Source organism: Globicephala melas, chromosome 1 (assembly GCF_963455315.2).
Source record: "Globicephala melas chromosome 1, mGloMel1.2, whole genome shotgun sequence".
NCBI lineage: Eukaryota > Metazoa > Chordata > Mammalia > Artiodactyla > Delphinidae > Globicephala > Globicephala melas.
In genome coordinates, this window is record NC_083314.1 from 70,778,170 (window position 1) to 70,800,804 (window position 22,635).

Sequence of the window (22,635 nt, forward strand, 5' to 3'; positions counted from 1 at the left end):
CTCCCCTTAGTCATTGTAATCCAGCCTTACTCAACTTCTTGATGTTCCTCAAATATGCAAACTGTTTCCTCCTGAGGGTCTCTATACTTTCTATTCCCTTGGTCTAAAAGCTGTTTCTCCAGATTTTCTCCTAGACCTTTACATTTTGTCCTTCATTTTCTGCCTATGGCAAAAGCTATGTTCTCACCAAACCCCTTCTTCATCCCAAGCACATAGGAAGACTACATTTGCCTAACCTTCTGCAAGGGAGGCTGGGAAAAGTGACAGAGTTTTAGTCAACTGAACATTGACTAAAGTCCAGGCCTGATCCCTAAAACATGCTGCATAATCTTCCAAACTTTCTTCCCCAACACCCAAAGCTAAAAGCAAAGGATTTCAAGTTGCTGGGCTACAATGTGGAAGAACCTGGATTCCTTAGTCACTGCTTGGAGGAAATCCATTCTAGAGAGCTACCTCAAACTCTGGGTGAGAAACAAATTTTTATTCCATTAAACCACTGAGATTTTGAGGCTAAATGTTATAACAGCTGGTAATAATTACCTTGACAATACCTTACTCAAGTGGTATCTCTTTAGAGAAGGCTTCTCTAACCACCCAATCTAAAATAGCCACTCACCTCTCCATTCAAACTCTAACTTCCAACCCTGCTTTTTCTTTAGAGAACTTCTAATTTTTAGTATATTTATTTATTTACTTGTTTATTTATTTTTTAATTTAATTTTTTCCCTCATGATGAGAACTTTAAAGATCTACTCTCTTAGCAACTTTCAAATATACACTACAGTATTATTAACTATGGTTATCATGCAGTAAACTACATCCTCATGACTTCTTTATTTCATAACTGGAAGTCTGTACCCTCCACCCACCACCTCTGGCAACCACAATCTGTTCTCTGTATCCATGAGTTTGTTGGGTATTTTTTCAAGATTCCACATATAAATGAGATCATATGGTATTTGTCTTTTTTTGTATGACTTATTTCACTTTACGTGTTTATTGTTTATCTTTCCCATTAGAATGTAAGTTCCATGAAGGCAGGGATTTTATCATACCCTCTACTGTATTCCCAGGGTCGAGAACAGTACCTGGCTCGTTATTACTACCACAGGTAACATTTGCTGGGAGAATGCAATGTGTCAGTCTAAGTGCTTCAGAAGTAGTAATAAATAGTTGAATGACAGAAAGACTATAAATGGTGCTTTGTGGTAAACAATATTAAGATAGAAGCCCAGTTTAATGGGTTCTAAATAAGAGCTGTCATTAACCTGTAGTGCTACAAGTCTAAGTACAAAAATGCCCTCCACGGAGATGTGCCTTCACTTCTAAGCTGTCCTACATTTGAAAAGCTCTAAGAACAGAGGAGATAAACAATATCATTTATTATATTATTTGTGCCAAAAACATGTCATACAGATGTCCATGCATAAAACCCCTGGCTTGAAAGCAAATTTGAGGGAGAGAGCAGGAAACAGCACTATGTCTGAGCAGGAAATACTAGTGCTATAAAACCTAAATGAGTGCTGTGAAACCTGGGAGGAGGGTTTCAATGGCAGTGACACCTGCTTCAGTAGCAGCAGGAGGTAGTGGGAAGTGGCTGAAGTTCAAGCTTCCCAAATGTTCCAAAGAAGAGAGCAACACATCTACAGGAAGCCTTCTAACAAATATGCCAACTACTGTTCAAAGACAAGCAGAAACAAACCTGAAGAATACGGGTTTTCTGTTGATTATTTGTCGTTCTTCTCGACTTGGTCCTTTCCACTTCGTGTCTATGAACCCACCCTCGAAGTTCATGATTTAACCTATAAAATAGCTTAATTAGTTAAACATATTTCATAGAAACAGATGTCTCACCTTTGGTTGGAAATGAATTTAATCATATTCTGAGGTTCTAAAGAGCATTCCAAGTGCCTAATGGTTCAATATTCTTTTTTGATTTGAGAAAGCTAAGACACTTAATGTTATCTTTAATGACATGCATTTTTATATGGTAGCCTCCTCAATCAGAGTTCAAAATTCAAAGAAAATTAGAGCTAAATACCTGGCAAACATCAATATTGGATGCAAAGGTTTTTCCACAAAATAGTATTTCCTGTTTCTGCTCTTGGACTATGTACACACAAATACTGGAGACACTGGAGAGCACAAAACAAGTCATAGGAGTCCTAACAACAAATGGATTCATTAAAGCCTTTGAAAATCATGCTTTTTGGGGGAGTAGAAAAAGAATGAATCAACTGCTCAGGAGGAGAAATTTCAAGGTACTATAATCCAAATTTTCCAACACTGGAAATTAAAAAAAAAAAAAAAGCCAGTTCAAATATAACTTCCCTTTATTTTGCTTACTCTTTAGAGCAGTTGTGAAGATGTCAGACTATACTTACTTAAATATAGTTGATTACTACGTATCACAAAAAAACTGAAGCAGTTTTTGAGGTTCAAAGATAGGATCCAAAATCACAGGAAAAAATTCAAGGGAAAAGTAGATAAAGAAAAGTACACTAATGTGAAAATGACTCCAGAATCACATATCTTCAAATTATTATCTTCCTAATTTGAAGAAAAAGGTACTTTCCACTATGAATGTTACCACTGCAAGTCTAACACCTACCCTGAATTTTTATATTAATATCATTCTTCAGTTTTCAAATAAGACATATTTAAGTATACAACCCCAATACCATCACATGAAATAGACCCATCACCATCTCTATCAGGTTGCTGGGGAAACTGGACAACAATTGATACGCCTACGGTTATTCAATAAATAATTCATAGTTTTCTCAACCACTTGGTTAATTTGAACAAATACTTTTCTAGGTTCCAAAGCTAAACACAGGAACCCACTCAGATATATCTGCAACAACTGAAAACACTCACCTGAGAGATTCTGTTGTGTTAATCAGGGGCTGACAGGGAGGTGGAGGAATATAGAGTAGTGGTTTTTCAGTTAGCACCATCAGGGCTTTGTCATTTGAAACAGAATGGTCATATCTGAAAAACAGATTTACAAAATGTGTTACCTTCTGTCTTAAATTCCTAAGACGAAGATTGCTATAAGAAAGTCATTGCTAGTATTAAGAGTTCATGGAAATAAAAATACTGTATAAACAACGAAGTCCTACTGTATAGCACAGAGAACTATAGTCAATATCCTGATAAACCATAATGGAAAAGAATATGAAAAACAATGCGTGTGTGTGTGTGTGTGTGTGTGTGTGTGTGTGTGTGTGTGTGTACACATAAAATGGAATCACTCTGCTGTACGGGAGAAATTAACTCAACATTGTAAATCAACTATACTTCAACAAAAAAAGTTTTTAATATTGTAAATAGAACATACTGCAAGAAAGAAGTGAATGTAATTTAAAAAGGAAGGAAGTATAGACCACACAGCACAAATTTCATTTTCCAATTTTCTACAGAGATTATCATGGTAGTTCACATTTATTGCTCAATTATTATGCACCCGAAACTAAGGATACAATGATAACACATGGCTCATATCTTCAATGAGCTCAAGGCATACACAGTGCTGCTGGAACAGAGGTGGTGACAAAGTAAGAGGGGAAATTGGGGGAAAGACCCACCGATTGATAGGAAAGACTTACGATTGATAGGAAAGTATTATTAACCAGGACTGAAGTTTTGTGGTCATTCTCATCTCTGTGATAACAGAACTGAATAGTCTCCTTAAAACAGTGTGTGTGGTAGGGGAAAGGGAAAGCATAAAATACTTGGTAGGAGAAAAGTAAAAGCCTTGAAAAGCTAAATATAAATTTTAGAATCCCTAATAAAACAACAGAGTGACATTAACCAGTTATTCTATTAACTTCAAAAAATATACTTTCCTAATCATCACAGTGATCTATATCATGCAAATTCATATCCAGGATGTGATGTAGGGAGCAAAATCTGAGTTGAAAATTAGAATCTGAGCTGAGGGCATTATTGTTATTTATTCCCTTCAGTCGGCTATTTTAACCTTTCTCACTAAGAAATCTTAGCTCTATCTTGAATTTCTTTATATACAATATTCTGGATTTAGAAAACTGGATATATTAAAATCTAAAAAGAAAAACTATAAACACAAAATTGGACACAGCTAGATTTGTACTTTTCATTAATTCAATCAACAAATATTTACTGAATACCAACTGTGTGCCAGGTACTGTGCTAGGTGCTGGAATTCCAATAGGGAACAAGGGAAATGAAGTCTCCATCCTCAAAGACCTTAGTGGGGAAGATGGACCAAATACAAGAAAACAAACACATAAAATAAATCCAAACTGTGGTAAGAGCTATGAAAGAAATAAGCATATGGTTGAAATAGAAAACCAACAACAATGCCTACTTTAGATAAAATGGTCTGAAAAGGAGATGGTATTTAAGACAAGGCATAAAAGATGAGAGGAAGCCAGCCCTATAGAAACTGGGGTAAGAGCGTTCTAGACAGAGGCAGGTGGGACAAGGGAGGATTTAAGGAACTTAAGGAAAACTACTCATCAGCTGAAGAGTTGTAAGCAAGTGAGGGAGGCACAAGATGAGGTTGGAAAGACAGAGACCAGATTATGATAAGCAATTACTAAATTTAATAAGAAGCCACAAAAGGGTATTAAGTAGAGAAGTGATATATTTTAATTTACATTTATGCCTTGCCATTGTTACCAAAAACAGTTTTGATAGAGGCAAAAGGGGAAGCTGGGAGACCAGTTAGGAGAGATCTATAGCAATCTGGGCAAGAGATGAAGATACTATGGACTAAGGTGGTGGCAATGAAGATGAAGAAGAATGAACCAATTCAAGATAATATTTGGAAAGAACATCAACAGCACATGTTGAAAGGGAGGAACCAGGGTTTCTGACTTGAGAAACAGAAATAAAGAAGCCTGTTGTAACCATTTTATCCTGGGTTGTCTGGTGCGCGAGTGGTGAAGCAGTCCTCTCAGAGATGAGGGAACATGGCGCTGCTCCCACGTGCATGGTTGCCTCTGTCAGTACAGTGTCTAAACCGCAAGGCTTGATTGACCCAGTTTCACTGTTTCCACCTGAGCTGATAAGGGCCTGCCTCCCTCAGGATCCTTGTGGAGCCATGTGGCTGACAGGGTCTTGGTGCTCCGGCCAGGTGTCAGGCCTGTGCCTCTGAGGTGGGAGAGCTGAGTTCAGGACATTGGTCCACAAGAGACGTCCCAGCTCCACGTAATTTCAAATGGCAAAAGCTTTCCCAGAGATCTCCATCTCAATGCTAAGACCCAGCTCCACTCTACAACCAGCAAGCTAGAGTGCTGGACACCCTATGCCAAACAACTAGCAAGACAGGAACACAACCCCATGCATTATCAGAGAGGCTGCCTAAAATCATAATAAGGTCACAGACACCCCAAAACACACCACCAAACACGGTCTTGTCCACCAGAAAGACAAGATCCAGCCTCATCCACCAGAACACAGGCACCAGTACCCTCCACCCAGAAGCCTACACAACCCACTGAACCAACCTTAGCCACTGGCGGCAGACACCAAAAACAATGGGAACTACGAACCTGCAGGCTGCGAAAAGGAGACCCCAAACACAGTAAATTAAGCAAAATGAGAAGACAGAGAAACAAACAGCAGATGAAGGAGCAAGGTAAAAACCCACCAGACCAAACAAATGAAAAGGAAATAGGCAGTGTACCTGAAAAAGATTTCAGAGTAATGATAGTAAAGATGAACCAAAATCTTGGAAACAGAATGGAGAAAATACAAGAAACATTTAACAAGGACCTAGAAGAACTAAAGAGCAAACAAACAATGACAAACACCACAATAAATGAAATTTAAAATTCTCTAGAAGGAATCAATAGCACAATAACTGAGGCAGAAGAACAGATAAGTGACCTGGAAGATAAAATAGTGGAAATAACTACTGCAGATCAGAATAAAGAAAAAAGAATGAGAAGAATTGAGGAGTCTCAGAGACCTCTGGGACAATATTAAACTCACCAACATTTGAATTATAGGGGTCCCAGAAAAAGAACAGAAAAAGAAAAGGACTGAGAAAATATTTGAAGAGATTATAGGTGAAAACTTCCCTAAAATGGGAAAGGAAATAGTTAATCAAGTCCAGGAAGCACACAGAGTCCCATACAGGATAAATCCAAGGAGAAACACACCAAGACACACATTAATCAAACTATCAAAAATTAAATACAAAGAAAACATATTAAAAGCAGCAGGGAAAAAGAACAAATAACATACAAGGGAATCCCCATAAGGTTAACAGCTGATCGTTCAGCGGAAACTCTGCAAGCCAGAAGGGAGTGGCAAGACATACTGAAAGTGATGAAAGGGAAAAACCTACAACAAAGACTACTCTACCCAGCAAGGACCTCATTCAGATTCAACGGAGAAATTAAAATCTTTACAGACAAGCAAAAGCTAAGAGAATTCAGTACCACCAAACCAGCTTTACAACAAATGCTAAAGGAACTTCTCTAGGCAGGAAACACAAGAGAAGGAAAAGACCTATAATAACAAACCCAAAACAATTAAGAAAATGCGAATAGGAACATACATATCGATGACTACTTTAAATGTAAATGGATTAAATGCTCCCACCAAAAGACACAGACTGGCTGAATGGATACAAAAACAAGACCCATATATATAGTGTCTACAAAAGACCCACTTCAGACCTAGGGACACATACAGACTGAAAGTGAGGGGGATGGAAAAAGATATTCCAGCAAATGGAAATCAAAAGAAACCTGGAGTAGCAATTATCATATCAGACAAAATAGACTTTAAAATAAAGACTATTACAAGAGACAAACAAGAATACTACATAATGATCAAGGGATCAATCCAAGAAGAAGATATAAGAATTGTAAATATTTATGCACCCAATAAAGAAACACCTCAATACATAAGGCAACGAGAAAAACATAATTCAAAAACAGTCATGTACCACAATGTTCATTGAAGCTCTATTTACAATAGCCAGGACATGGAAGCAACCTAAGTGTCCATCGACAGATGAATGGATAAAGAAGATGTGGTATATATATACAATGGAATATTACTCAGCCATAAAAAGAAACAAAATTGAGTTATTTGTAGTGAGGTGGATGGACCTAGAGTCTGTCATACAAAGTGAAGTAAGTAAGAAAGATAAAAACAAATACCATATGTTAACACATATATATGGAATCTAAAATTTTTTAAAAATGGTCATGAAGAACCTAGGGGCAGGATGGGAATAAAGACTCATACCTACAAGAGAATGGACTTGTGGACATGGGGAGTGGGAAGGGTAAGCTGGGACAAAGTAGGAGAATGGCATGGAAATATAAACACTACCAAATGTAAAATAAATAGCTAGTGGGAAGCAGCCGCATAGCACAGGGAGATCAGCTTGGTGCTTTGTGACCACCTAGAGGAGTGGGATAGGGAGGGTGGGAGGGAGAGAGACACAAGAGGGAATAGATACTGGGATAAATGTATATGTATAGCTGATTCACTTTGTTATAAAGCAGAAAATAACACACCATTGTAAAGCAATTATACTCCAATAAAGGTGTTAAAAGAAATAAAAAAATAAAATAAAAGGATCATACACATCAAGTGGGGTTATCCCAGGAATGCAAGGATTCTTTAATATATGCATATCAATCAATGTGATAAACCATATTAACAAACTGAAGGAGAAAAACCATATGATCATCTCAATAGATGCAGAAAAAGCTTTCAACAAAATTCAAAACCCATCTATGATAAACACCCTCCAGACAGTAGGCACAGAGGGAACTTTCCTCAACATAATAAAGGCCATATATGACAAACCCACAGCCAACATCGTTCTCAATGGTGAAAAACTGAAACCATTTCCCCTAAGATCAGGAACAAGACAAGAGTGTCCACTCTCACCAGTATTATTTAACATAGTTTTGGAACTTTTAGCCACAGCAATCAGAGAAGAAAAAGAAATAAAAGGAATCCAAATCAGAAAAAAAGAAGTAAAGCTGTAACTCTTTGCAGATGATGTGATACTATACACAGAAAATCCTAAAGATGCTACGAGAAGACTACTAGAGCTAATCAATGAATTTGGTAAGGTACCAGGATACAAAATTAATGCACAGAAATCTCTGGCATTCCTATACACTAATGATAAAAAATCTGAAAGAGAAATTAAGGAAACACTCCCATTTACCACTGCAACAAAAAGAATAAAATACCTAGGAATAAACCTACCTAAGGAGACAAAACACCTGTATGCAGACAACTATAAGACACTGGTGAAAGAAATTAAAGATGATACTAACAGATGGAGAGATATACCAAGTTCTTGGATTGGAAGAATCAACATTGTGAAAATGACAATACTACCCAAAGCAATCTACAGATTCAATGTAATCCCTATCAAACTACCATTGGCATTTTTCACAGAACTAGAACAAAAAATTTCACAATTTGTATGGAAACACAAAAGACCCCGAATAGCCAAGGCAATCTTGAGAAAGAAAAATGGAGCTGGAGGAAACAGGCTCCCAGACTTCAGACTATACTACAAAGGTACAGTAATCAAGACAGTATGGTACTGGCACAAAAACAGAAATATATATCAATGGAACAGGCCATAAAGCCCAGAGATAAACCCATGCACATATGGTCACCTTATTTTTTATAAAGGAGGCAAGAATATACAGTGGAGAAAAGACAGTGTCTTCAATAAGTGGTGCTGGGATAACAGGACAGCTACAAAAGAATGAAATTAGAACACTCCCTAACACCATACACAAAAATAAGCTCAAAATGGATTAAAGACCTAAATGTAAGGCCAGAAACTATCAAACTCTTAGAGGAAAACATAGGCAGAACACTCTATGACATAAATCACAGCAAGATCCTTTTTGATCCACCTCCCAGAGAAATGGAAATAAAAACAAAAATAAACAAATGAATAAACCTAATGAAACTTCAAAGCTTTTGCACAGCAAAGGAAACCATAAACAAGACCAAAAGACAACCCTTAGAATGGGAGAAAATATTTGCAAATGAAGCAACTGACGAAAGATTAATCTCCAAAATTTACAAGCAGCTCATGCAGCTCAATAACAAAAAAACAAACAACCCAATCCAAAAATGGGCAGAAGACCTAAATAGACATTTCTCCAAAGAAGATATACAGATTGCCAACAAACACATGAAAGAATGCTCAACATCATTAATCATTATAGAAATGCAAATCAAAACTACAATGAGATATCATCTCACACCAGTCAGAATGGCCATCATCAAAAAATCTACAAACAAGAAATGCTGGAAAGGGTGTGGAAAAAAGGGAACCCTCTTGCACTGTTGGTGGGAATGTAAATTGATACAGCCACTATGGAGAATAGTATGGAGGTTCCTTAAAAAATTTTAAATAGAACTACCAGACGACCAAGCAATCCCACTAATGGGCATATACCCTGAGAAAACCATAATTCAAAAAGAGTCATGCACCACAATGTTCACTGCAGCTCTATTTACAAAAGCCAGGACATGGAAGCAACCTAAGTGTCCACTGACAGATGAATGGGTAAAGAAGATGTGGCATATATATCCAGTGGAATATCACTCAGCCATAAAAAGAAATGAAATTGAGTTATTTGTAGTGAGGTGGATGGACCTAGAGACTGTCATACAGAGTGAAGTAAGTCAGAAAGAGAAAAATAAATACTGTATGCTAACACATATATATGGAATCTAAAAAAAAAATTTTAAATGGTCATGAAGAACCTAGGGGCCGGACAGGAATAGAGACGCAGATGTAGAGAACGAGTTGAGGACACGGGGAGGGGGAAGGGTAAGCTGGGATGAAGTGAGAGTGGCATGGACATATGTACACTACCAAGTGTAAAACAAATAGCTAGAGGGAAGCAGACACATAGCACAGGGAGATCAGCTTGGTGTTCTGTGACCACCTAGAGGGGTGGGATAGGGAGGGTGGGAGGGAGGAAGACGCAAGAGGGAAGAGATATGGGGATATATGTATAGCTGATTCACTTTGCTATAAAGCAGAAACTAACACACCATTGCAAAGCAATTATACTCCAATAAAGATGTTAAAAAAACAGAAAAAAAAAAGCCTATTGTAGACAAGTGGGTGGAAACAGAATATGGAGAAGGACCTCGAGTTTCACTGTGCAGGTGTTAAGTTTGAAATGTTAAAAGAGAATTCAAGGAAACTACTGGATATATGACTCTGGAGACTCAGAAGTCTGGACGGGAAACATAAATTCAAGAGTCATCAGGATATATAGAAATGGATTGTGTGCTAAATTATGGCAGAAAGAAGACAAAAAAGTTCACAGTTCCAAGCCTTAAGATCTGGATAGCGGAGGAGCCTACAAAGATGAAACAGAGCCGATGAAAAAAGAGGAAACTAAAAATGTAGCAATACAAAAGGAGAATGCTTCAAGGAGGAGTGATCTACACAGCCAAGTGCTGAGGAAAGGTCGAGTGAGATGAAAACAAGTTTTCACTGAATTTGACAGTGCTGAATTCACTGGCCCCCTTGACAAAAATAATTTTGGCAGAGTGGAAAACTAACTTCAAGATAAAAGTCAGAGACTTCTATGTATGCCACATACAAGGGGAAAAAAGCAACAGCTGAGGGTATATAGATGATTCTTCCCTACAGGTTGCACCAGAAACATTCTTGATGTCCTTTCTTCTGCCTGTTAGGGTTATTTGAAATAAAACAGAGATGGTGGTACATAAGTAATGACTGCACACACAAAAGGAAATCAGCCTAAACTAGCCGCTGAGGGAGAAGAAAAAAAACCTCTGCCTTGCACTTGGTAAATTCTGAATGCTTATAAGAAAAGGCTGTTTGCCACACTAAAAAAAAAAAAAAAACTGTCAAGAACAAAGATCTGTCACATATTTGTTATTTTAAAAATCAGGCCTGGGCTTCCCTGGTGGCGCAGTGGTTGAGAGTCCACATGCCGATGCAGGGGACACGGGTTCGTGCCCCGGTCCGGGAAGATCCCACATGCCGTGGAGCGACTGGGCCCATGAGCCATGGCCGCTGAGCCTGCACGTCCAGAGCCTGTGCTCCGCAACGGGAGAGGCCACAGCAGGGAGAGGCCACAGCAGTGAGAGGCCCGCGTACCGCAAAAAAAAAAAAAAAAAAAATCAGGCCTAAAATACAAATGCTTAAGTCCATCAGCAAAGTCTAAAACTACTATTGAAAATATAATTCTGATTTATAATTTTATTTCCATGTGATAAACTCTAGTAATGATTTCCGCACATCTGTGCTGACTGGCTTTGTTCTATCAGCCAAAAATATTCTTTGGAAAAGAAAAAAAAATCTGACAGGAAAAATACCAGGAAAGGGACTAGGTAGAGTTGAAGGGGAAAGAAAAGGGAGAACCTAAGCCAACATGCAATCTGGAGGCAAATAGATCCACACTAGTCCTGAGATGGTCAGGGTTCTAGGCTGCCTGCAAACCATTCCATACCAATAGAAAAAATTTCAACAAATAAATCACTAAAGTGAAGGACAGTATTAAGGAGCTAGAGTTACTGAGAATTCCTGGACTACAGGTTCTGGCTGATGCCTTATGTGTAGCGTGACCATCCTTTTCCCTTTATCTAAAACAGTCCTGATTTATGCCTGACGTCCTGACATAAATATTACTAGCACCACCTTTCATTCTTATAAGTGCCTCAGTTTGGTTGACAAACTATATGGTCATATTACTTATATACCACACATTTCTAAGACTGAAAAAATATATGCAGTTAATTATTAAATAAAAGGCAAATGCAATATTATAAATTACAACATTAAGAATCTACTCCTGGGCTTCCCTGGTGGCGCAGTGGTTGAGAGTCCACCTGCCGATGCAGGGGACACGGGTTCGTGCCCCGGTACGGGAAGATCGCACATGCCGCGAAGCGGCTGGGCCCACGAGCCATGGCCGCAGAGCCTGCGCATCCCGAGCCTGTGCTCCACAAAGGTAGAGGCCACAACAGTGAGAGGCCCGCGTACCGCAAAATATATATATATAAATAAAAAGAATCTACTTTTTTATTTGAACCAGTTCTCGTAACTCTCCTAAAAAATGAAACATAACATAAAATAAGCTGCATTAAAAAAATAAATACAAATGTCATGGCTGAGTGTAAATAAACTACCTAAAATTCAGTTTAAAACAAATTCATACTCGGTGCTTTCAAATGTTTCACAAACATGTTTTTCGTATCTGTTATTCAGTATTTATAATAATAAAAGAAAGAACATCAAATAATGGACCGACACCTAAATCTCCCAAGTGCCTCAATAATAACCTCAGATATTTCAAGAGACTTACACGTAACCTTTACAAGAATCGATAATCACATCCATTTTTTACTAAGACCAGTAACCCAGATTATGCACAGGCAGTGGTGACTCTGGGGTCAGGGACAGAGAGATGGTTTGCATTTCATGCACTACTTTGGAAGCTGATAAATTACAGCCTAAAAGCCATCCAGACCTCTAGTTTGAACTAGTACAATCAGTGTACTGTGCTTTCTGGGAACCACCATATTACCTTACTCTAACATGGACATATAATAAGTGAAGGCTTCTATTTATTGTAGTTAGTGCAAAATAAGTAATATTCTTGTCAAGCTTACCTGAACCGTAATTTCTGGTGTCTAATCTCATTCCATTTTTAGCAACAAGCTATACAACCTAAGTGGCACAGTCTCAACTCTCACACATCCAAAGACTAGCTATTAAAAATGTAACCTTTGCTGGATCTCACATAAACAACAACAGAACTCAAAATTACAGGACATGTAGGGCAAACTTGGAAAAATTATTTAGTAAATTAAAAATTCTATTAAACTCTAGCAATATTCAGGGACACACTTATATGATCACTAAGATCAGTATTTCAGAAGCATGGCTAATTTGGGCATGTAAAAAAAAAAAAAAAGGCAGGAAATGTTAGGTTTTCCAACATCATGGCATCTATCACATTCTATGTTGCATTACAGTCACTACCATATAATTCTTTGGATCCTCTGCCACATTTAGCATAGTACTTTGCACACTGCAGCTTCCTAAAAAAAAAAATGAATACTAGCATTTTTTCCAGGAAGACTAAATGAAGACAAGCCTGAAGGACTATGGTAATAATCTCATTAAATGGTATGGGTGTAACAAAGTAAAAATCAGGAGAATGATTCCCCTATGGCCTTTGGCCTGTAAAACCTTAGTTAAGAGTAAACAAATCTTTAATGATTTTCAAGCATTATTCTGTGCCACAGTTGCCACACTATGACCTCCCTTTGCCTTGTTAGTCAAGGACCTAGCTCCATTTGGCTGTAATAACAATTACAAATAACACAGGGAAATGTTTATCAAGAAGTATACAGGTCTGAAAAGGTCCACTATAACCTTCTTCTAGTTGACATAACATAGAAATTGTATTTTCATAGAGTTAAGTCTTTTACTATTGAGAAGCTATATGGAAATTTACCAAGACAGAATTAAATTATAACAAGGGAAGGAGATTCAACAAAAATCACAATAAACAAGTATAAATGATTTTACCTAATGACTACAAACAGATTCAACCATATCATTCCACCAAATCATATCTATCACAGATGATATAGTAACAAATATTAAATACATTATATGTATAAACATATGACAGACAATAAAATAACTATATTAAAGACATTATATACAATATAATATGTATATATTATATGTGTTTCAATTTGTATATTAGTGCACACAAACTGAGATTTTTAAGGTCACATCTCTATAAGAATTCTGAAACTGGGACAGCTTTTAAAAAGTATATTTATTCTTAGAACTGATCTTAAGAGTAAATTTAATGAATGTCCTTGTAACTCGTTTGTTCTACTAGTTAAAATTGTGTATAAACAATTTAGATGTAAATCTAACCTGTAGCTGTTTTTCTGGATGATACCATCTGATGTGTCTTGCTCCTCTTTAGCAGAAAATCCTAGAAGATGCCTCCTTTGATTTGTAGGGTTCACACCAGGATTCATCCTCCTGGAATCTCGTTCCAACATACTGAAAATTTTAAAATGTTAAGAAATAATTGAAATAAAAATGTCATACATATGCATCCTACGTGTAGCTCTGAAGCAAATCAAAGTTCTTTTGTAGCTCTATACACACAGCAAGAATACTAGGCATAGAAGCAAGTCAAAACAGCTTACTGATATGGTCAAATCCCTAGCTTGGCATCCTGTACATATATGAAAAATAATTTTGAAAATAATTTTTATAAGTATAGAAGTACCTTATTTATAACCTGTTTAGACAAAGTCAGTATTCTATATGCTTTAAAAACTATAATTATGTGTTTTTATATATATATATATATATAAAGTAGAAACACGTACATATAAAGTAGAAATAGGTACATATAAACGAATTCTAAACTCAGATAATAACTGGAATAAGAAGTCTTAGATGCTGCAAACTGATTATTTTCAATGAGGAAATACTTCGAATGAAATGGGAATTTTTCTATCAACAGCCAAATTCTTTAGATTTTCACAATCCCAGAAGGCAGGCTATCAAATAAAGCTAACAGAAATTTTTTTAAATGCCTATGAAAGTTTCCTACTTACTTCTTTCTCCCCACTCTCACTAATTCTTTCTTCACGTATTTGGGGCAAACATATGTATATCAATATCAATCAAATACTGCAATAGTTATTAAACACTTTTATTCATTCATTCATTCATTTATTTATGACTGTGTTGGGTCTTTGCTGCTGTGCGTGGGCTTTCTCTAGTTGCGGTGAGCGGGGGCTACTCTTCGTTAAGGTGCGCAGGCTTCTCATTGTCGTGGCTTCTCTTGCTGCGGAACACAGGCTCTAGGCGCGCAGGCTTCAGTAGTTATGGCACGTGGGCTCAGTAGTTGTGGCTCGCGGGCTCTAGAGCACAGGCTCAGTAGTTGTGGCGCACGGGCTTAGTTGCTCCGCGGCATGTGGGAATCTTCCTGGACCAGGGCTCAAACCCGAGTCCCTTGCATTGGCAGACGGATTCCTAACCACTGTGCCAGCAGGGAAGTCCCAACACTTTTAGCTCATTAATCAAGGGCTTAGAAATTTGGCTCATCAATAAGATATCTTGTGTGTGTGTTTAATTTTACAATGCCACACATGTAACTTACACTAGTCATAATCTTCTTGAAATTCAACACAAAGGGAATTTCCCTAGAAAAGCACAAAAGAAGGGATACCAGATTCTATTTAGAGGGATGAAGTAGAGGAGGAAAATAAGGCTGCCGAGAACGTCACAGTTAAGGGTCCTGTGATTCTAAGAGAAAAGGATTTCTTTGGGGTTTAGTAATTTGCCTCCAAATTTGGGGAAAGGGATGTTAGGTGGAAGCAAAAAGCAGGTACACCTCTCTAGACTCTTTTTCTGATATCTTATGTTCCCTATTCTCCTCAATTCTTTACCTCCAGAATCACTGCCTTCCAGTGGTTCTCACAGGTATGCTGTGGCACTCTGGCATACTACAAACTCTTCAAAAGTGTACCAACAAATTATGATCATTGTATAAAATTTAATTTTGCTACAACTGAGGCTACATTTTGTTACAATTGTATTTTTCAGACAGAGTGTTTACCTGAGTGGTCACAAACAGTATAAACCCTTCTGCAAACGAGGTAAAAGGCCTAATGGTATGTCCAAGTAAACTCAGGAGAACTTAGTTTGGTGAGTATTTTAAAAAACATGAGATAAGCAGTGAACAAAACAATTTTGTCGGGAAGCCAAATGAAGAATGTGATGATAACTGCAGAATATATTTTTTCTTTTTGAAATTTATGTTTTTGAAAAGTGTTTACTTTTTAATCCTTTCAAGTGTAATGCTAAAAATTTTACTTAGGAAAGTATGCAGTAAACAAAATCAAAGTTAAGAACTTTCCCGCCAGTTTACAGCATCTCAATTAATTCACCCCCTACTGGCCCACCCCTCCATTGCATTAGTGAAATATCCACATAGTAACATTCCTGTTTGGTGAAGTACTCCCTCAACCCCGCCAATCCCTAGAAGAAGCTCTATCACCCTAACTATTTAAGAATTGCGTATGCGGCCCACCCACATTTTATTTCCATTGGACAGTGTTGAGCTAAAGCTCCTGGGAAGGAACGGTGTTTGGGAGGGGAGCAAATTCTGGGTTGTCCCTCCCTGGGATTCACTTCAATAGGGTCCTCTTTTTTTTTTTTTTTTTTTTATAACTAGAAATGCTTTAACTAGTACCACCAGTCTTGGTACTAGTTCTGGACTCTGTGGCTATTCAGACAAGTCTAAGCAAGCCTTCTTCCAATGTCCAAAGACACCTAACATCCCCCGCCCCTCACTCCAGGCTTTCTTTTTCAAGCCTTTAGTTTCTTCCATATGTTCCTCTTTATAGTACAGTCTTAGGTCCCTTCAGCATATTTGGTCACTCCCCTCTCAATATGTTTCTCAGAGATGGGTCCAGAACTGGCCACAACACTTCTGAGGTAGTATGACCATTATAGGATGGAACGGGGTAATTCCTTCCCATGTTCTAAATATTATTCTTCCACCAATATACCTAATACCAGGTAGGCTTTTTTGGCAGTTACATCATACTCTACATTGAGGCTGGTATAATTAAAACTCCAACTGTTCTCACAAACTGATTTTGGACTATTACCTTCCCTTCCTTTCCTCTCCTCTCTCACTTCCAATTCTGAAGTTATATAATTGAGCTTTTTGATCCAGCTGAATAATTTACATCAAATTCCTCTTAAAATATCATTCAAGAACTTTTAGAATCCTAATTAGCAAAAGAAATTCTCCTTCTAAGCAAGGAACAACATACCATCAACATCCTCAACTGAGTTGTCATTAAGATATCGAAAAGAACAGAGCCAAGAAATTGAGCCCTGCAGCACGCTCCTAGGGAGCGCCTTCCAAGTTTGTAAAAACATAAGTTAAACCACTTGTGAATTAATTGTAATATATCCTAGACCAAAATTCCCTGTCTTGACCACAGAGATATTACAAGACTGTTAAACATCCTTCTAAGATGCAAATACAGTATGACAGCAGCAACCATTTTTTGAGCACCTACTATGTACTAAGGAATGAAAACTCAAAGTTGAGGCTCAAAGAGTTTAAACAGTTTGCCCAAGTCATGCTGTGATATGGTGATTTATAAAAAGAAATATATATTTGGTCACAACATTTTCCTGGCACAAAGCTCCTTAAACCCTTGGAATTTCCCAAGTGATAAGACCCATAAAGGTGCCTTTTGCTATGTCAATGAGGTGAGCTGGAAGGCCCTAGGTTACCTAAGGATAGAGAGAACCATAAGAATAGAGAGTTGGAACTTTCAGTCCCACCCACCACCCCCCAACTCCAGGGAGGGGAAAGGGGCTAGAGATTGAGCTCAATCACCAATGGCCAATGACTTAATCAACCTGTCTCTGTCATGAAGCTTCCATTAAAACCCAAAAGGAAGGGATTCAGGGAGCATCTGGGTTGGTGAAGATTCAGGGACAGTGGTCAGCTTGAAGAGGGCATGGAAGTTCCCTGTCCATTCCCCCATACCTTGCCCTATGCAGCTTTTCCATTTGGCTGTTCCTGAGTTATATCTCTTTATAATAAACAGGTACTCTAGTAAGTAAAGTGTTTCTCTGACTTCTGTGAGCCACTATAGCAAATTAATTGAACCTGAGGTCATGGGAACCTCTGATCTATAGCCCGTTAGCCAGAAGCACAGGTGACAACTTGGATTAGCGATTGATGCCTGAAGGGGGTGTAGGGTAACTCTTGTAGGACTGAGCACTTAACCTGTGGGATTTGACACTATCTCCACACTGTCTGTGTCAGAATTAAGTTTAATTGTAGGACACCCAGCTAGTGTCTGAGAATTGCTTGGTGGTATGGGAAAAACCTCCCCACACACTGGAACTGGGTGATCAGAACACTTAGGGAGAACTGTTTGGTGGTGTGGAAAAACATACATTGGAATTGGTATATGAAATATAAGTGCTCTGAGTAATTAACAAAGCCAGGATTTGGGTCCAGGATTAGAACATCATCACTGCATTATGTTGACATTTCCCAGAATGACTGATTTTTTTTTAAGTTGTTTCAAACTAGTTTATTTAGTGGTTCCATTTTCATTCCTCAATAGATTTTATGTATTTCTCATAGGCTTCTTCACTCATTAGTTCATCTAGTTCTGAAAGGTTACTGAGTGTCATCTTGATCAGCCAACCATCTTCATAACAAGATCTGTTGACAAGTCCTGGATTTTCTGCTAGAGCTTCATTAATTTCAGTTACTTCTCCTGATAGAGGAGAATAGAGTTCACTAGCAGCTTTCACACTGTCCAAAGCACCAAATTCCTCGTTTGTTCAATTTTGTCCCAACTTCAGGCAGACTACAGTAAACAACATCTCCCAAAGGTTCCTGTGCAAAATTACTGATTCCCACTGTTCCAACACCGTTTTCTGTTGTTACCCATTCATGTTTGTCTGTGAATTTACGACCCGACAGCAGAACGGGGCCGGCGACCGCCCGCAGTCCCCAGGGTCGCGGCGGGCAGGGCGCGTTGGGCGCAGAGATGGCGCGCAGGCTGCCGACCGCGCAGCCCGCACGCTCCACGCCACTCGCAGCGCCACGTTCGCAGCCAGAATGACTGATTCACTCATTTATTCAACATGTACTAGATACCTATTATGTTGGAATCATATTTGATGCTAAAGACTCAAAGATAAAAATCAAATACTCTGTGTGTGTGTGTGTGTGTGTGTGTGTGTGTGTGTGTGTGTGTGTATGGCGGGGGGGGGAGAGTGATACAGACAAAAGATAATAGAGGGATTAGCAGCATAACAGCGGTTAATGCCAAATGTTACAAAAGCATATAGCTAGGGCATTTGATCTTTACAAAGAGGATCATGAATTTATCTTAAAATACAAGCAGTAAATAAACAGGTGGAAAGGAGGATGTGAGTGAGAAGGCATTTCATGTAGATAGACTAGTATATGAAAAAGGACACAGTCATAAGAGAGTATGTTTTGCTTGGGGAATTGCAAGTAAAGCAGGAGAGGGTATGTAAGTGGACATGTGCATGTGCAAGCACAGTGAGAAAGGGATCATCTCAGAGAGAGAAGGAAAAGAAAGGAGACTAACCATAATGCAAGGCTAGATTATTTACGGATGGCCCTGTCTGCCACATTATCATTAAGTCTAGCAATTTATTCAATAAAATAAACAAAACTGTTATGTTCTGTTCTTGTTTTAATTGTGGCTCCCAGTTAACATACCCCTTTCTATATCAAAATCTTCCCTATGAACAATATTAAATTCCCTGGTCTAATGGGGAAAATCTACCTTCTTTCTTTTAAAAACTGGTATTACATTTGTCTCCTATTCATCTAGACTACTTGATGGTTACCACTGCCAGCAAAACAGCAGATTACTAGAACGGTTCCTCTGCTTTCCTACTTCCTGGCTAGGGATCTTAAAGCTGTTTGCAAGGCTCTCATAGTTACCTGCCAAGTCAAAGTGGCTGCTGTGGCTTCTAGGAGTAGTTTCTATCCTTTTCCTTTCTTGAATCCTACTGTCAACTAGCAACTAACACACTTTGTTAGTTCCTCTGGATCAGAAGGCACCTTCCCCAGCACAGTGATTCTCGGAGTGTGGGACCTGGACCAGCAGCATTAGCATCACCTGATAACTGGTTAGAAATGCAAACTCTCCGGCCCCATTCCAACCTACTCACCCAAGAACTCTGGGAGCGGTGCCTAACAATCTGATATACGCCAATGTTTGAGAGCCACTGTTTTAAACTAATCTTGTTTCTCATAACATCTTTCCTACCTCAATTCCCTAAAAGTTACACGTTGTTCACAATAAATCCAACAGAAGTGGACAGTTTAGGGAAAAGGATGGGGAAGTCAGACGAGAGGCATGTGGAAGGACACAATCAAAAATGATTTATGTGGGCTTCCCTGGTGGCGCAGTGGTTAAGAATCTGCCTATTAATGCAGAGGACACGGGTTTGATCCCTGGTCTGAGAAGATCCCACATGCCGCGAAGCAACTAAGCCCGTGCGCCACAGCTACTGTGCCTGTGCTCTAGAGCCCGCGAGCCACAACTACTGAAGCCCACGCACCTCAACTACTGAAGCCCGCGCGCCTAGAGCCCGTGGTCCGCAACAAGAGAAGCCACTGCAGTGAGAAGCCCGCGCACCGCAACGAAGAGCAGTCCCTGCTCACCCCAACTAGAGAAAGCCCACGCGCAGCAACAAAAACCCAACTCAGCCAAAAATAAATAAATAAATATTTAAAAAAAATGATTTATGTGGTTTATGGATGATTTATGGAGTAAATTACAAGAGTTCACAATCATTAGTACTTGGAAGCTTTCAAAGAGCTCTTCTACTAATCATTGTTCTTTTCATGATTTTATTAGCACTGTGAAAACTGGCATTTTGATTCACAATTTGTGACTGTTGCAAGCAAATGCCTTGAGTTTAACTATCAGTTTAGGTTATTCCATCTGTAACTGGACTGTGCTATAATCACTTAGTAGCTACACTTCCTAGGAATCAGTTTTAATGTTGATTGGTTTGGCTCATAAGTGATCGCTATTTTTTCCCACTGCCCACGTGAGTAATGATTATTACAGTGTAATGACAATATATGTTTACCGCTACGTTAGTAACTTTTACCTTTTTTTAGCCTGAGGGCTCACTCAGATCTCATTCAATGGACTCCACAAAAAGGATCTTCACAACACTTTTATTATACAGAGTCAACAAAGCATTTTAAACAAGGAAGTGGGTCAGAGAAGAGGCAAAAATAAGGATCCAAACAGTCTATAAGTCTCAATTTTATTATCTACCCATTGGGCCAGGAAGTATTTTGAAAAGGCAATATATTAATTTGAAAGAATCTTTTAAAGTTTTTCACTTTTTTGTTTTTAGTTGTTGTTGCCATTTGGTGCCAATTCCTTGCAAATTTTTTTTAAAGGCTTAAAATGAAATTTCTAAAAAAATAAAGTGTAATGAAATTTCTCAAGCTAAATTACAGAGAAGCTGACTGTCCAATTCAGCTCAAAACAACTATATATGCTTGAACCTATGAAATGACCTATAGAAACTAATTTTAACCATCTAAATAACTGCAAATTTACATTTCCCTTGTTTTTATTAATATCTGAAAGACATAAAGGAGTTTTATTTTACTGCCAGAATTCAAGAGTGTCTTAGTACAATTTGGACAACACAAATATTAAGAAAGGAATTTGACAGTCCTTAGAATGGCCAAATGTACAAAAGAGTATGAGAAAATTACTGTTGATATGAACTTTTAGATTCTTGGCATGAGTGTTTTATATCATTCAATGTCCCTTTTTGTTAATTTTGGGAAAAATAAATTTCCAAGAACACAAGGAGACGACTCAGAGTCACAATAAGAATTAGTATAATGATTAACTGTTTATAGATCATATTAATATGGCAATCTAATCACTTTTCATAATTAGCTTAAATCAGATTCTATTCAGTATTTTTAAATAAACTAATAAATATTTTTTAAAATAGAAGTCTCTATGACCAGAAACATGCTACCCTGCAAGAATCACAACAGTTTTAAGCCTTCGAATAATCATTACACCAATAAACCTTGCTCATGCTGTGGGTCAATGGGCCTGAAAAGCGCAGATTAATAAAACACAAGTAATTTCAATTTCCCCAAAAGTCTGGAAAAAGTATTATAAGAATTGTTACTTTACTTTTTCATTTATGAAATTCTAAAAGCCAACAACTGTTTTAGATTATTTATGAAGCCAACTTAATCCTTAAGATATGATTTCAGATACCCAATTTTCATACCAAGTAGCTGAACAAAAAATGGCAAATCTCCAAATCTATTCTTCCCTTTGCAAACCTGTTTCCTTATGGTACAAGTTGGTCAATTTTAAGTTCAAGCCATCTCAGCAGTTAAGAATCTTACTGGTTCCCATCCCCAAAAGATAACCATATGCTGCTATTCCTCTTCCTGAGAACTGCACATGAAAAAGTGAAATCACTTTAAGCTGGAAAGAGCATGAAAATCCTCAGGTTTTAAGGTGGAATACAGGAAAGAACACAAAATTTGGAGTCAAGAGATATGGATTCAACGTGTGGCTATGAGACTCTCCAATTGAGTCGCTCTGGGAAAGTCGGTTAACTTCACTGAACCTCTAATTCCTCACATGTAAAATAGGAAAAATAAATATTTCACAGGGTTTTTCAAAGATTCAAATGAAATGATGGATGTGAACATGCTTTATAAATCGGAAAGTGCTATGTGTCCCACAGATGACACAGCAGTTAGTGGCACAGCTTGTCTTCCTGCCTGCCAGGTTCAGGCTATTCTCAACATAGCAACTGGAAGGATTGCTTTAACATCTAGGTCAGATTACTATGTCACTCCTCTGCTCAAAACCTTCAGATGGCTCTTCATTTCTATCATGGTAAATGCCCAAATCCTTACAATGACCAAGGCCTCACTAAATTTAACCCCTCCACCGTCTCTCTCTGGCATCATCTCCTACTACTCTCCCCCTTGCTCACTTTAGTCC

General features: G+C 38.1%; 1 protein-coding gene and 1 pseudogene across 2 annotated transcripts in view; both read right to left on the reverse strand.

Annotated features, from left to right (window-relative positions):
- ATF6 (activating transcription factor 6) overlaps positions 1–22,635 on the reverse strand; it is a 220,448-nt gene that overhangs the window by 135,156 nt on the left and 62,657 nt on the right. For both annotated transcript variants that reach the window (XM_060297221.1, XM_060297216.1), the window contains 3 exons: positions 13,946–14,077; positions 2,881–2,994; positions 1,703–1,802 (listed from right to left, as the gene is read on the reverse strand). In XM_060297221.1, coding sequence (XP_060153204.1) covers positions 1,703–1,802; positions 2,881–2,994; positions 13,946–14,077 — 346 coding nt within the window. The remainder of the gene's footprint in view (positions 1–1,702; positions 1,803–2,880; positions 2,995–13,945; positions 14,078–22,635) is intronic.
- LOC132593841 (glycine cleavage system H protein, mitochondrial pseudogene) lies at positions 18,182–18,715 on the reverse strand (annotated as a pseudogene).